This window comes from Ochotona curzoniae, unplaced genomic scaffold (assembly GCF_017591425.1).
Source record: "Ochotona curzoniae isolate NIBS_2020 unplaced genomic scaffold, NIBS_Ocur_1.0 scaffold_4505, whole genome shotgun sequence".
NCBI classification, from domain to species: Eukaryota; Metazoa; Chordata; class Mammalia; order Lagomorpha; family Ochotonidae; genus Ochotona; species Ochotona curzoniae.
Genome location: NW_024467118.1, coordinates 30,460,654 through 30,476,294, shown reverse-complemented (window position 1 = coordinate 30,476,294; position 15,641 = coordinate 30,460,654). Strand labels below are relative to the sequence as shown.

The 15,641-nt window shown below is 46.1% G+C and overlaps 1 protein-coding gene across 1 annotated transcript; it reads left to right on the top strand.

Annotated features, from left to right (window-relative positions):
- Window positions 1–6,677: 6,677 nt before the first annotated feature.
- LOC121146799 (L-threonine 3-dehydrogenase, mitochondrial) lies at window positions 6,678–15,376 on the top strand. The gene is made up of 8 exons (XM_040966354.1): window positions 6,678–6,861; window positions 8,176–8,218; window positions 9,079–9,149; window positions 10,618–10,767; window positions 10,869–11,041; window positions 12,389–12,479; window positions 14,118–14,387; window positions 14,960–15,376. The coding sequence occupies exons 1-8, from the start codon at window positions 6,678–6,680 to the stop codon at window positions 15,097–15,099; spliced, it is 1,122 nt and encodes a 373-aa protein (XP_040822288.1). The 3' UTR covers window positions 15,100–15,376.
- The last annotated feature ends 265 nt before the right edge of the window (window positions 15,377–15,641 follow it).

Genomic DNA, 15,641 nt, shown 5'->3' with positions numbered 1-15,641 from the left:
ATGCTGCAAAACTCAAGCTTAGTGCTCTTAAACGTAATTTCAACTTTGAGGACCCTGATATTTTTCCCCTTGGGTCCTCTGTTCTCTCCCCAGTCCATGGCAACCAATTTCCTATTTTGTGTTTCAGTGAGAGTTAATGACTTTAGGTAGGTGATGAACTTTCCGCATGAGGGAATCTCGTGTCACAGTTATCATTGTGCCTTTGCAGTTTGCCCAGGAGTGTTTGTCAGGATTTCCTTTTCTTCTTTGTTGTTTTCCCCCAAAGACTGTTTGATTTGAAAGGCAGAGTGGCACACACACACATAGACAAAAGAGAGATCTTTCATTTGCTGACTCACTCCCCCTACTGACTACAACAGCCAGTTGAACTTTGCCAGGCTGAAGCCAGAAGCCAGGAACTGCAGTCCGTCTCTCACATGGGTATCTAAAACTCAAGTTTTTGAGCTGTCATCCTCTGCCTCCCAAGTGCATGAGCAAGCAGCAGAGCTGGAATGGCTGACATAGGAAGTTCCTGAACTCAACTTTGCTGCAATGCCTACACCAAATTTTCTTTGTGTTTAATTAAGCCTGGATGATTTCCATTGTATATGTGGGCCACATTTTTGTTCCTCATTTCACTGGAGGTGGGGTACTTCCACTTTTGTGCTTAGCTAGAAGTATTACTTTAGTTACTGATTCTAGGGCTGGGATTGGTTGGAGCAGGAAGTGGTGTGAAGTCTTTGGGACTATTGAGGGAAGAGTGACGGCACAGCCCCATGGGGAAAGACCTGTTTTCTTGGTCATCGGTGTTTCAGACAGCATGTTCTGTTTCAGGACTATTAAAAGAATCGTACATCTTCAGAGTGACAACAACTGACTAAAGATTTCCTGAGAAATTGGAGTACTGTTTTTCTGAGAACAAGGGCACTTCTTTTCATTGTATAGACAGACAAATCCCGGTTGGTCACTGCTTATAGCCTTTCTCAGACAAAGTGAGCACTGTTGCATGTTGGACACTGCTGTGAGTTGCCTAGGAGAGCTGACCATCTTGTGGGAGAGGCAAAGAGGTTTCCTGGCACCCCATACCAGTGGGTGGAAGTCAGCTCCCTCTCTGCCCACCTGCCGGCTTCTCCAGGAAGCTCATTCTTGCAGCAGCTCCAATCAGAAAGTTATGTTATCAGCTGCGGCTGCATCTCCATTGCTGCGCTCCCCTCACCCCACCTGACAGCTGCTCTTGGTGCCAGGTCAGGGTACCTGCTCTATGAGGGCAGGAGCGACAGCTGACTTGTTCCCTTTTCATCCCTTGAACATAGGCTTTTGCCTGGGAGAGAAAGCCTTTCCCATAACTCACATTTGATCTTTAAGGAGGTGATACTGAGCATACTCTTTGATGATGTCTCTATAAATTTAATAACCATGTGGCAAAGCACACATTCCTTTAGATCACTTGTTCTCAGAGGGTGAGCTGGGGGCAGCTGAGAATGGCCCTAGGATCCAGGAGGCCAGGACTGTCTCGAACAGCGGTTGAAGACATTATTGCCTTTTTCATTTCTACTCACACCAGCATGGGGTGGAATTTTCTAGGGACTGTACCACTTGCCATGATCTGATCCTCTGATGCTTGTGTGTTTCTGTGTTTCTAGAATCACCCAAGACAGTAGGCTTAAGTTACAAATATGTATACTCTGCAGCTTGAACTCAGTGGGTGCTTACCCAGCAAATGCACAGTAGCTCTGTTTGCACGTATACCTTCTATTATCTTGAATCTCATTCTCTTTTAATAAGTTATTACTTGAAAATCTAAGTCCCCCATTGACTGTGGGAAAAAAGTAAGTGTGCTTTGTGATCTTGATTTGAAAACTTTTCTGAATTTTTAAATATTATAAAATGAGTTTTGAACTTAGTATTTTTTAAAAGGACATAAGTTTATATATTCTGGAATAGATCATCAGCTTAAAAAGGGACTGTTAGAAGATTTGATTTTTCAATCTGAGATCTGTACCATCTGTGCCATCAAATGCTGAGAAGAGTGGATCAGTTGTCCCTGACTAACAGGAGGGAGGAAAATACTCCAGAGAAGTTGGCAAAAATCCACAAGAGGGCCTGGCACAATAGCCTAGTGGCTAAAGTCCTCGCCTTGCATGTGCCAGGATCTCATATGGGTGCCAGTACATGTCCCAGCTGCTCTATCTACTTCATATCCAGCTCCCTACTTGTGGCCTGAGAAAGCAGTCAAGGACAGCCCAAAGCCTTGGGACCTTGCACCCGCGTGGGAGACCCAGAGGAGGTTCCTGGCTCCTGGCTCTTGGCTTCGGATCAACTCAGCTCTGGCTGTTGCTGCCACTTGGGGGGAGTGAATCAAGATATGGAAGATATTTCTGTCTCTCTTCTCTATAATCTGCCTTTCCAAGAAAATAAATCTTTTTTTAAAAAAAAAAATTCCACGAGAAATGGAATTGTTTGTCAGGTGTTACTGAGTTGCTGTTAGCGTCTTATACTATAAAACCCTGTTGAATAGTACAGTGGTGCCAGGAGCAACATTTTGAGACCAGCCATTCCAAGCCCTGTAAAGCAGTTAGCTTTAACTTTGGATAAGAGGAGCTTTTGAAAAGCCAAAAAATAATTTGCTTTTCAGACTAGAATTGGAAAAGCTACTGAAGCACCAAGCAGGTTAAGTTATCAAGTTGCAGTGCTGGCACAACATGAAGGCAAGCCTTGTGCAGGTGGAGGAGTGCTGTGAGGGGTCAGAGCACTGCTTCACAGGGAGGCGGTGATGTGTCAGCTTAGACACGCAGCTGCGGACCTGAATGACGACTGAGTGCCTTGCCGGTAGAAGTGTATTTGGCTCTTCATGTGGAAGAATTTCCTGCTAAGCTGGCATTCTGATATCAGCACCAGAATATACTTTGAGTGAATGTTTGGCAGCATTACCAAGTAGTGCCAGCATGGAGAAAGTGTTGAATGACTTTGTCAGTTTCATGATCTATTCTGGAACAACTGCAATGATGCTACAAAGGGAATGCTGAGTAAAATCGGTGTTTTTAGGGGGCCAAGGAAGGGCACTAGACTATGCTAGGAGTTCTTATATTTTTCACCTCTATACTCTTTTAAGCAAAAATAAATGGCCAGCTTAACAAAGTCATAACCAACATTTTTTGTTAACTCTTGACTTCTGAATCCACATCTTTTTAGTGTTTTGTGTGATGAATGAAGTCCCATACAGTATTGTTATTGCACATCCAAGTGTGTCGTGAAGTAAAGCATTTGATCAAATTCTGAGCTAACTTACCCACTTGTCTCCAGGAACATTCCCTTGCTTGAAAGGGTGACTGAAAATGATGGTTAGTCCCCAGGCATAGCTGGCAGACACATTCTAGAAAGTGAGCAGGGAGAGGCTGTCACCTCAATCAAATGAGCCCTGTAACTTCCCTGCACTTGGAGGCAAATTGATGAGGTCAGTGTTGATATTAACCAGCGTGACTTTGTCATAGAGTGACATATGTTAACATATGGAAGATGTATATAACTCATCAGTGCTTTCCCAAAAAAGCAGTGTGTGACGTTGTCAAATGATGGAAAATGATGGAGGAGCAGTGGTTTTTTTTTTTTTTTTAAGAATTATTTACTTTTTACTGCAAAGTCAGATATACATAGAGAAGGAGAGACAGAGAGGAACTCTTCCATCTGATGATTCATTCCCCAAGTTACCACAAGGGCTAGTGCTGTGCCGATCCAAAGCCAGGAGCCAGGAGCTTCTTCCCGGTCACCCACACAGGTACAGGGTCCCAAGGCTCTGGGCCGTCCTCGACTGCTTTCCCAGGCCACAAGCAGGGAGTTGGATGGGAAGTGGAGCTGCCGGGATTAGAACCAGCGCCCATATGAGATCCTGGCGCATTCAAGGTGAGGACATTAGCTGCTATTGCGCCGGGCCCCGAGCAGTGGGTTTTTAATGTAGCAAGGTATAGTTGCTTCCCTTCATATGACACAGTGCAATTAACCTTTAACAAAAACTCCTACATGTTGAGTTTTGGAGTGTTATCAGGGATGAATATCAAGAATTATCTGAAAAGGCTGGTAAAATACCATCCCATCTCCCAATAACTTCATTGTGTTATTTTTCTTAGTCTACTTCAATCAAAACAACAAACAGATTGAGAGCAAAAGCAGATATGTAAAGCCATCTGTTTTCTAAGATAAACATCAAAGAAATCCAAAATGTAAAATGGGGGCATTTTCCCTATTTTTGTTTTTCTTTGGAAAATGTTTTTATAAAAATGTTTGTTCATGGTGCAGTGCTTCAACAGGTCAATCCTGCATACTATGATGCCAGCAGGCCTATGAGCTCTGGTTTGTGTCCTGGCAACTCCACTTACGATTCAGCTCTTTGCTTGTGCCTGGGCAAACAGTGGAAGGTGGCCCAAGTTCTTGCAGCCCTGTGCTGGTGAGGGAGACCTGAAAGAAAGTTCTGGCAACCAGCTTTGGACCAGCTCAGCTCTGGCTGTTGTGGCCATTTGAAATAGAAGTGAACCAGTAGATGGAAGATCTTAAAAAGTTTTTAATACACATTGTTTATCAGGCCATTCTGTTACAGAGGTGGTGGAGTCACTTCCTGCTTGAGTTCCAAGGGTGCTTGTTGCCACAGAACACCTTCGTGCCTGAAAACTTGCCAGCCTATACACACAGTGCACCAGATGTTAGCTGTTTTAGCAGATTATAGAGAGTCCATCTGACTTATTGAACTAAGACACACTCCATTCTATTACAAAATTCATGAGTGCTTCTTCATGCTTCTCCTTGTGGGAGAAGATGAGTAGAATTATAACTGTTTTATGTCTTCAGGGTTTGTGTTTTTTTCTGATTCTAGTCTCCTCGGGCTTAAATATACACACAAAGGGACATGCACTTTCAACTCTGGCTAGTATTTTGCTTTGGGAATTGTCTCTGAGTTTCCAGTGTTGTCCTGGGCAATCCAGACTTTTAGGCTCCCTCTCTGAACCTTTGAACTTGTAAAATAAGTAACTCCAAGAAGCAAAGTTCTCACCTGGTCTCAGTGAAATAAGTAACTCTAGGAAGCAAAGTTCTTACCTGGTCTCAGATGCCAACAGTGGCCCCTGGGTTGATGTCCCCAACATGGCTCACACTGGACACCTCCCTGCCAGCCCTTCCCCTGCGCACTGAGGCCTGAGATGCCTTTGCCGGGGGAAGCTCCTCTGAGGCGCAGGAGCCAGGATGAAGGGCCTTGCATGCTTGGTTGATGTAGAGAGAACCTTCCAGGGCTCCACCTGTCTTATCTCAGCATATCACAACACAAAACCTTCCTGATTCATTAAGGGTGTGAAAGTGTTTGTTTTCAAAAGACAGTATTCTTTTGTATGCTACAAGTTGGCCTTGGCAATTGCTAGGTCAGCTTCTGCTATCATTGATTTTAACTGCCTTAAGTCCACTCTAGGTGTCTGAGATGAGTCCAGGTTCAAGATTTACTGGAAATAGCTTCACCTGTGAATGCTGTAAATTTCCTGTCTTTGAAAGCTATAAGCGGGTGGCAATATGAACTCTGTTAACTGTGCTAAGGGTTGGATGCCGAGAGAAAGTTCATTTGCCCTATGTGTGAGGTCGGTGTGCCACCTGCCAGACCTGGCTCTCAGGAGACGGGGAGTTTGCTGTCAGAACCAGCACAGCCATCTGGGTGGCTCTGCTTTACTTGTGTGGCATGCTTGCCTAGTTGCTGGGGATAGTGGGGGAAGTGGAGGTCTCTAGCCAGATGTGCTCGAGCCTTAGCCCTGAAGGCAGGACTCAGGTCCTCAGGATGCAACATGAGAAGGGCTTTTCTAAAAGATCTGTTCTAAAAAGAAAGCAGGAAGACAAAGGACTTGTGCTTTGTACCCATCTTCCTTTCTGGTTCTGTTCATTCCAGACATAACGTGTGAGTATTAGCGCAGGGTTCTCAAGGACCCTCTAACTCAGTCTGGGTAACTCATGACAGTAGTAGCCGAGGTTTAAACCCTCAACTATGCCTCCACTGACTGCTGTTCCAACTCTCAGCATACTGAACTCCTGTGCTGTTTCACATCTCACTTAGTTCCAGCATCCTGCAGGGTCATTTTTTAAAAAATTATTATTATTATTATTATTTTATTGGAAAGTCAGATATACAAAGAGGAGGCGAGAGAGAGGAAGATCTGTCCACTGATTCACTCCCCAAGTGGCTGCAATGGCTGGAGCTGTGCTAATCTGATGCCCGGAGATTCTTCCGGGTCTCCCGCACGGGTGCAGAGTCCCAAGGCTTTGGGCTGTCCTCAACTGCTTTCCCAGGCCACAAGCAGGGAACTAGATGGGAAATGGAGCTGCCAGGATTAGAACCAATGCCCATATGAGATCCCAGTGCATTCAAGGCAAGGACTTTAGCCACTAGGCTACCACGCTGGGCCACTGCAGGGGCATTTTTACGTCATCCCTTTAACCAGGTCCCTCGATCACAATAGGCACATGATGGCCTCCTAGCAGCAGGCTCAGCAGGCTCTGCACTTGACCTAAGCCAAAAAGCTGAGAAGCGACGCTCAGCGCTCTCTGTAATTCACTTCTGGAATTCTAAGACACAGCCATCTTGCTGCCCATCTCAGTGAGGTTCAGCAACTGGAGCCATAAAGAGTTATGAAGTTAACTCTGCTGCTTTTCTCCCAGCAGGGCCTGGGAGACAAATGCCAGTCATCAGGATGCTGCGACAGGTGGTGGGTCAGACAGTGCAGAGCACACGCTGTGGCTGCTGGCCTCTGACTGGGTCTGTCCGGTTCCTGGCCATTTCCCCTCGGCAGATCCCAGTTGATGCCAACTTCCACTCGGTGTCTTTCTCTCAAACGGACCACCCACGAGTCTTAATTACAGGTTAGTCTCTCAATCCTCCTCTTGTTTGTGTATTTGTGGCTTGATTCTTGTCTGTGTTGCTTCTGAGCGACTAGATGTTGGGAATGTTTGTTATTCCAACCATAACCTCCCTCATACTGCTCATTCGCTGTAGCAGGTGGAACATAAAACAGATTTTCTCTAGCCCTATTGAAGATCTCTGCATTTCAGAGATTGAAAATCTTTTGATCCTTTCTGCATTGAGAATCTCTTGATCCTTTCTGCATCGCCATCACCAGCTCTTGGTTTCCCTGATTTGTGTTGTTGTTATTGTGGACTTGTTCCCTCCCTTGTAAGGACTGGCATAGGAAACAAAGGTTAACAGATGGGACAGGTGCATAGACCAGAGCATTGATTCTGGAGTCACATACCTTCCTTCACCTGGTCCCTCACCCAAACTCCATATGGTACATCCCAAACTGTTAACTGCACTCTTGTGTGTTGGGAATTCGAGATGGGAAGTTGTTAGCACCTTGCTGAGCTTATCATCCATCATCTTTGGATGAATCCTTCTCATCACAGGGCTCCCCAGTGCCTGATTCTGTGCCCTCTTCATTCTACCCTGTGCCCCATCACATGTGTGGCACTTGCAGTGAGCCCAAGCCCACTGTGGTGTGATTGCTCCCTCGGATTTTCATCACTGTCATCCTCTATCCCCTCGCAGTCTGTATGTGTGTTGTCTGCTCTCCTCCTGCTGCAAGCAGGTCTCAAGCTCAGTGGATTTCCCTCTGGTTTTCTCCCTGCTTAGACCATTTTGCCACCTCTGTTTCTCTCGGTAGCATTTTTATTTTAACTCTCCTAATGGCTCCTTGTCGATTCAGTTATCTGCACTTTTTTCAAATGACTTCTTGCTTTGTCGCCTCCCCTTTTGCCTTTCATACCTCAGTGTCATTCTTTTGGAGTTTGGGATTCTGGAGAATTCCTCCAGAGGTTATATTGAACCACTGGGGTTGGGTTTTGAGGTGTTTGGAACGCTGGTGGCAGACAAGAGTCAGAGTCCATCAGAATAATGGAAGCCGTGTGTGAATTCCTGCCCAGCTCTCTCATGTCCTGGCGTCCCCTTGTCCCCTAAGCTGCTCCAAGCTGGAGACAGCTTCATCTCTGGAGCCAGTTTGGCCTGTGTTGAACTGTGTCCTGGTTTGGAGTATTGCTGAGAAGTGAATGAAACAGCAATTATTCAGCTCCATCTAGGACTTCCAGTTAGCTGATATTAAAAATAGTCTTATTCAAGTTATTCATTCTGGGAATAATTGAACTTGTTACATGTGGGTTAAACTTTCACTGTTTTTCTTCTAGGAGGTCTTGGCCAGCTAGGAGTGGGGCTTGCTAAACTTTTGAGGTAAGAGCCCTAAAACCAGAAATGTAAAATCTTATTTATGAGTTTGTCAAGCTTGTCTTTGGTACCATTTAGTCATCTGTTCTCGCTTTGGCCCTTAACTTCTCTAAAGATACCTAAATCATTGTTTCTATTGGGCTGTTTCCCTCTGAACATCACACACTGGCTGCAGGCTCTTTGCTCTGCAGTCTTTTGCTCTCTTTCCGACTTTGGAAAAGTGAGACACAACTCCAAATGAATCACTTGGTTCTTCATTGTTTTGGGGGGAGAAGGAAGCAGGCATAGAAGGACAATGTGAGATTTGGAGAGCACTAAAAACTCCTGGTGTACTAGAGGAAACTGGTGGCAAGCCTAAAGTTGATCATGGACTCAAATAGAAAGAGAAGATGGACTGGGTGGGCTTTTGGGTCAGTTGCCAGATGGGGTACCTGCACCCTGTAGAGGAATTCCTATTTTTTAGTCTCAACTCCATTTCCAATTCTGGGTTCCTGCTAATGTGAACTCTGGGAGACTGTGGGTAATGGCTAGGGCCCTGCCACCCTTGAGGGTGACTTGAGTTCTAGGTTCCTGGCGGATGTACGCACTTGGAAAGTAAACCAGTGACTAAAGATCTCTCTCTCTCTCTGCCATTCAAATAGAGAAAAGTAAGTAAAATTTTTGAAAAGGAAGAAAGGGAAGACAGGGAGATGGGCAGTGAAAGAGAAGCCTGGACATGAGAGAGGCAGGAGCTAAAGATGTCTGTCAAGGATGAGAAGAGATTTGTAGATGTCAAGAAATTAACAGCTCTGTTTAAAAGATGGGATTTTGTCGAACCTGTGGTATCCTAGACATTGCTAACTGGGTGTTTTGTTTATCCCCCCCAGGAAACGATTTGGGAAGGACAACGTGATTCTGTCTGACATAAGGAAACCCCCTGATCATGTCTTCCATAGCGGTAAGAGACTGAGGGCCCTTGTTCTTACTTTGAATCTTAAATACAGTTAATTAGGGAACTCACAGAATGTAGTAGCGTATAACTCTCAGTGAAGCACAGAAAGAAATCAAGGCAGTTACATCCCTTAAACGTATTTTAACTTGTTAAATGTTTTTGTTTTCTCTAACCTACAGTGTATCTTAAAAAATATTTTGCATGTTTTTCATGTTGCTGCTTGTTCAGTGGTTACAAGCACAGAGGAGTTTGACAGCAAGGAGTGGCCTCCTCCCCAGCCCCCACAGTGGACACAGGAGGGAAAAAAGTTGGAACATTTTTCTCACCCAACTTCCTTTATACCTCCACCTTCCCCTCCCTAATCAGAGGCCCACATGGGTATGCATCCCTCTCAATTACATAAACAATATTAAAAACTGTTAAAAAAATTTTTAAAACACTGGAAATTCTTTTTTTTTTTTTTAAAGATTTATTTTTATTATTTTTTCATTGGAAAGGCGGATATACAGAGAGAGGAGAGACAGAGAGGAAGATCTTCCGTCCGATGATTCACTCCCCAAGTGAGCGCAACGGTCGATGCTATGCCGATCCGAAGCCAGGCGCCTCTTCCGGGTCTCCCACGCGGGTGCAGGTTCCCAAAGCTTTGGGTCGTCCTGGACTGCTTTCCCAGGCCACAGGCAGGGAGCTGGAAGCAGTCGAGGCGGGGCTGCCGGGATTAGAACCGGCGCCCATATGGGATCCCGTGCGTGCAAGGCGAGGACCTTTAACCACTTGCGCCACCGCGCCGGGCCCTGGAAATTCTTTTAAGCTTGAAGTGAAGTTTGGTGATGGTACCTTCTAATATTTGGATTAATATCCTTGGAACAAAAGCTTTGATCCTTTTTGAGAGGTTACCATCCTGGGTCAGTTCCTGGCCTTTGTGGCTCACTGTCAGTGGAGCAGCAACGTGCTGTTGGCTCCACATCTAGCAAAAGAATGAGCTCATGATATGTGGTTCCTCCATAGAGAAGTTTATAAATAAACGCATTTCCCTATTTCTTTTTAAGATATGCTATCTTCAGGCCCAGTGAGATGACTCTATATCTGTAGGGTTAATGTTAACAGCACCATCTTCAGAGGCAGAAACCTGTGAAACCAGTGTTTCCACTTCCAGCCTGATCCAGGCAGTGGCTCAACCGGTCTGTGCCTCGGTGTCCTCATCCGGAACCTGTATCCATGGCTGTGTGGCCATGAAATAGGGGCAGAGCCTGTGGGACAGTTGCAGGCTCATGGAGGCGTTAGTACTCATAGGGCATTGCTGTCTGTTAGCCCTTCAAGTAGAAAAATGCTGCATGGTGTCCAGATGGAATAATTAACAAATAGATATCAAGGAACCGCACAAGTCAGTTGGGAAGGGGGAGAAGTGTTCTTCTAGCTATTCAGTCCCCAAACTTCTTCACATCTGTGGTTCCACTCTGTCTGTGCCCCTCAACAGGCCCATGTATTTACTCCGATATTTTGGATTACAAGAACCTTCGCGAGATTGTGGTCAACAACCGCATCACTTGGCTCTTCCATTATAGCGCCTTGCTCAGCGCTGTAGGGGAAGCAAACGTGTCCTTGGCAAAAGACGTGAATATCACTGGTGAGTGTGTGGTTCCAGCCCAAGGCGATCTGTTCTCCAGTTTTTCCAGTTCTTTGACAAGATCTTTTTAAACAGATTATGATTATGTCTGTCTATTTCAGGATTGCACAACATTCTGGATGTTGCGGCAGAACACAAGCTGCGACTGTTCATCCCTAGCACGATCGGGGCTTTCGGCCCCACCTCTCCCCGGAACCCAACCCCTGACCTCTGTATTCAGAGACCCAGGACCATCTATGGGGTGTCCAAGGTCCACGCTGAGCTCATGGGAGAGGTGAGCACCACAAGGTTGCTGCATGTACCCTGGGCAGGAAGACTGTGTTTCTCTTCCATTTTTGTACCTCAAGCGCTGATGGATCCCTCTCCAGAGATACTTTGCATAGTTCACTGTGTTTGCTATTGGCCAGGCACCTGTGGCTCCTGAAGAACTTGGTGACGGGGGCACTTTTCACAGCTATTCTCAGCTGCCCCTGCTCTCTCTAAATGGCTCCCTTGCTTCGTTGGCAACCTGCCTTCTGCCATACCATTTTTAAAAAAAGATTTATTTCTTTATTTGAAAGAGTATGAGAGGTCTTTCATTTGCTGGTTCATTCCCCAAATGACTGTAACAGCTGGGATTGAGACAGACTGAAGAAAGGAGCCCAGGGTCTTCCCTCTGTCTCCCACGTGGGTACAGAAACCCAAACAGTTGGGCATCCTCTGCTTTCCCAGGCAGGGAGCTGGATTAGAAGTAGAGCGGCCAGGTCTTGAATCTTATGAATTGTTGGCATCTTAGCTTTTTTTACTATGCCACCATGCTGGCCCCTGTATTTTTTTGTTTGTTTTTTAAAGGCTGCTGGTATTGGCAGTTATGGAAACACATGAATGCCTTTTGTGGTTTTATATTCTTACTATTCTTTGTATAGCTGTGGTAAAGTGTCATTGGTGTCTCATTCTTCATGTTGCCCTTTCACCTGCTGCCTTCACCCTTCCCCTTCCAAGCCTGCATCCCAGCACCACGCTCACCCAGAACTGTTGCAGGCAGCCAGCAGTAACTGCTTTCTCCCAAGTTTGGAAACTCCTATAGTAGCCCAATAGACTGCAGTGCTGCTGTGTCACAAACATGGTGGCTCTCCAAAGTTCAAACACTTTTAAAAAGTTGTTTATTAAAGGGAATGACTCGGGCCCGGCGCGGTGGCGCAAGTGGTTAAAGGTCCTCGCCTTGCACGCCCGGGATCCCATATGGGCGCCGGTTCTAATCCCAGCAGCCCCGCTTCCCTTCCAGCTCCCTGCCTGTGGCCTGGGAAAGCAGTCGAGGACGGCCCAAAGCTTTGGGAACCTGCACCCGCGTGGGAGACCCGGAAGAGGCTCCTGGCTTCGGATCGGCATAGCATCGGCCCGTTGCGCTCACTTGGGGAGTGAACCATCGGATGGAAGATCTTCCTCTCTGTCTTTCCTCTCTGTATATCTGCCTTTCCAATGAAAAAATAATAAAAATAAATCTTTAAAGGGAATGACTCTAAAAGCTTCTAAACTCTCCTCTTTTGTTGTTTTTAATATAAAGTCATGTTTCAGAAAATGATTTTTTTGTCATAGTGCTCTAATTGACAATCTTTTTCTCGAGTATGTTCTCTCTTCACAGTACTATTATTACCGGTACGGGTTAGATTTCCGGTGCCTGAGGTATCCTGGCATCATTTCGGCAGATTCCCAACCTGGAGGGGGCACAACTGGTAAGTGTAGCTTTTCTGATTCTTTTGTGCATTCTTACTGCTAACAGAAGTCTCTGCGGGGAGTGAAGCTGCCAGTGGAGTCCTACACGCCCTCCATATGTGTATCTGAAAAACACTCTGAACCCTGTTGACAAACAATCACGGGCAGCACTCATCAGCCCTTTGTCAGTGCTGGAATAAGACACAAGGTTGCCCAGCAAATCCTTTACTCCTGGGACAGAAGGGTCTCTCGCCTCCCCTAAGCAGCAGCAATATGTTCTTAGAATATCCTTTTGGTAACCTTTGGTTTTTAATTGGAAAGGAAGGGAGAGAAAGAGACAGATCCCTCATCTCCTGGCTTATCGCCCACGATGGCCAGGACTGGGCTGGGCCAAACCAGGGACGCAGGATCTCAGTCTGGGTCTCCCTGTGAGTGGCAGAGACCGAAGTGCTTGGTGCATCACCTGTCTCCTGCCAGGGCCTGCATTCAGTGGAAGCTAGAACCAGGAGCAGAGCTGGAAGGTGTAGGGTCTCAGCCAGTGGCTTAACCACCAGGCCTAACGTCCACCCCGAGGCTTTGCTTCTTAACAGGAGGAAGAGGTGACTTAAGGCGCACTCCACAAGTGCTCATTACATATTTAAATGGAACCCAACTTACGATTTGGGGCTTCAACATGCATTACATTCAGTAAGTCCCACATTAAGGATTTTTCTCCTCTCAGAAATCCTGAGACACAAGATGTTCAATAAGATCTGAGGATGTTTTGGAGAGGGCTTTGGCTTTTCCTTTCTAAAAGCTCTGGCCTTAATAAGATGCTTCCTCAAACGTGGCCTGGGGACGCCTGGGCATCCTGAAGACCCTTGCAAGGGGTCCCGGAGGTTAAAACCATTTTCATGTCAGTATTGAGCTGCTGTTTGCCTGTTCCCTCCTGCATTTACGAGGGGCTGAGCGCAGACGGGAGGCTCCAGCTGTCTTCTATTCAGCCAGGCGCTAGAGTGTCTCAAAATGCAAAATCAGCCCTTCTCAGTAAAAAGTTTTTTTGTTTGGGAAACAGATTCCTTCCCACATAAGACATCATATATATTAATATGCAATACAGAGGTTTACTGTTCTTTTAAAATGTAGTATTTCAAAGGCAGTGCTGTGGCTTAGCGGGTTAAGCTGCTGTCTACAGTACTATCATCCTATATGAGTGCTGGTTCAAGACCAGGCTGCTCTGCTTTCGATCCAGCTTCCTGCTAATGTGCCTGGGAAAGCAGCAAAGCATGGCTCAAGTGCTTGAGCCCCTGCGCTCATGTGGGAGACCCAGAGGAAGTTCCTGGCTCTTGGTTTTGGATCAGCTCAATTCAGAGCCATTGAGACCCTTTGGGGAGTGAATCAGTGTATGGAAGATATCTATCCTTATCCCCTGTCTTTATAACTGCCTTTCAAAGCAACAAAATAAATCTGAAAAAAAATAAATATTTCAAAATGATGCTCAGTGACCACTATGTAACACAGTATTACTACAAACACCATAGTCACTTTGGCTTAAGAAACTTCCATGTATAGGAGTCTAAAGAGGTTTTGAGTTGAACACACATGGGAACCATTGGCTCCACCTGAAAGGCTCACTCACCACTCTAGGAAAGCCCACAGACACCAGGGTTCTTTTCCAGACTATGCTGTGCAGATTTTCCATGATGCCACCAAGAACGGCAAGTTCGAGTGCAACCTGAAAGCCAGCACACGGCTGCCCATGATGTATATTGATGACTGCCTGCGGGCCACGCTGGAGGTCATGGAGGCGCCCGCAGAGTCGCTTTCCATGAGGACCTACAACGTCAATGCCATGAGCTTCACCCCAGAGGAGCTGGCCCAGGAGCTCCTCAAGCATGTGCCAGAATTCCAGATCACCTACAACGTGGATCCAGTTCGCCAGGCCATAGGTCAGTGCACATCCCGGCCAGCATTTTCAAAGCAAAAATGCAGCTTCTGCCAGCACTGTGAGGTCAGGAGGGCACATACCTTGGAAGGGATGACGAGAGCACAGCTTACTTCCAAGGGTCCTGGGAGAAGCCAGTGTTGCGTCAGAACCAGCACGTGCTTTGATTTGGGGAATGGATGCCATTCCATTCCAGGCAAACAGCCTGCCAGCATCTCACTGCTCGGATAGTTTACCCAGAAGGCCAGGAGCAGTGGAGACAAGTTGATAGAGTATCCGGAGGTTTTTAGATACCATACTGGTGCCACTTGGTAGCCCAGAGCCTGGTTTTGAGTGTAAGATTCTGTCCTTACAAAATTATGGTATTTTAATATGTAAAATTCACAGTGCCTGAAGGTAGAGGTGCGGAATAAACCGTCTGGAGCAGGTGACTGTGTGTGCGTACCTAGCTGTTCCTGCAAGACTTAGACAAAACGTCCTATTTTGTATATGATAGACCTTCTAGAAAATGCTGTAGACCTTTTTGGCCAATTGGAGCTCAGCTAACTTGAGTTGCTCTTGCATTTCTTGTCCTAGCGGATAGTTGGCCAATGAACTTCGACGATAGCAATGCGCGGAAGGACTGGGGCTGGAAGCACGATTTCGACCTCCCGGAGCTGGTGACTACAATGTTAAACTTCCATGGTGCTGACAGCAGACTTGCCCACGCCAACTGATGGGAAACCAGTGGGAGGAGCTGCTGGGCATCCCGGATCCCAAGGAACCCGTGTTATCTGCACTTGAAGGACTAATTGCACTCAGTCTGGCAGCTCATATTGAACTGCCACATGGAGTTAGCTTGAAACATTTTCGAAGTGTTACAGCTTTGTGGTTAGGACTTCTTAGTCATTGCTCTTTGCTTAAACTTGTCCAAACACTTGGAATGAAGAATGGAGTGGTGACAGCTTCTATTTCATTCATGAATATGAAGTAAATATATTTAAGAACACGGAAGTGTGTGTGATTTCTATTTAATTAAATACAATTTAAATATCATTCCTAAGACTGTTATTCTGTTGATTAGAGACCAAAGATTACTTTGCACTTTACTGGGCCTGATGTGATAGCGTAGTGGTTAAAGTCCTCACCTTGCATGCCCAGGATCCCAATGGTCGCCGGTTCTATTCCTGGCAGCCCTGTTTCCCATCCAGCTCCCTGCTTGTGGCCTGGGAAAGCAGAGAAGGACAGCCCAAGGCTGTGGGACCTTGCACCCACATGG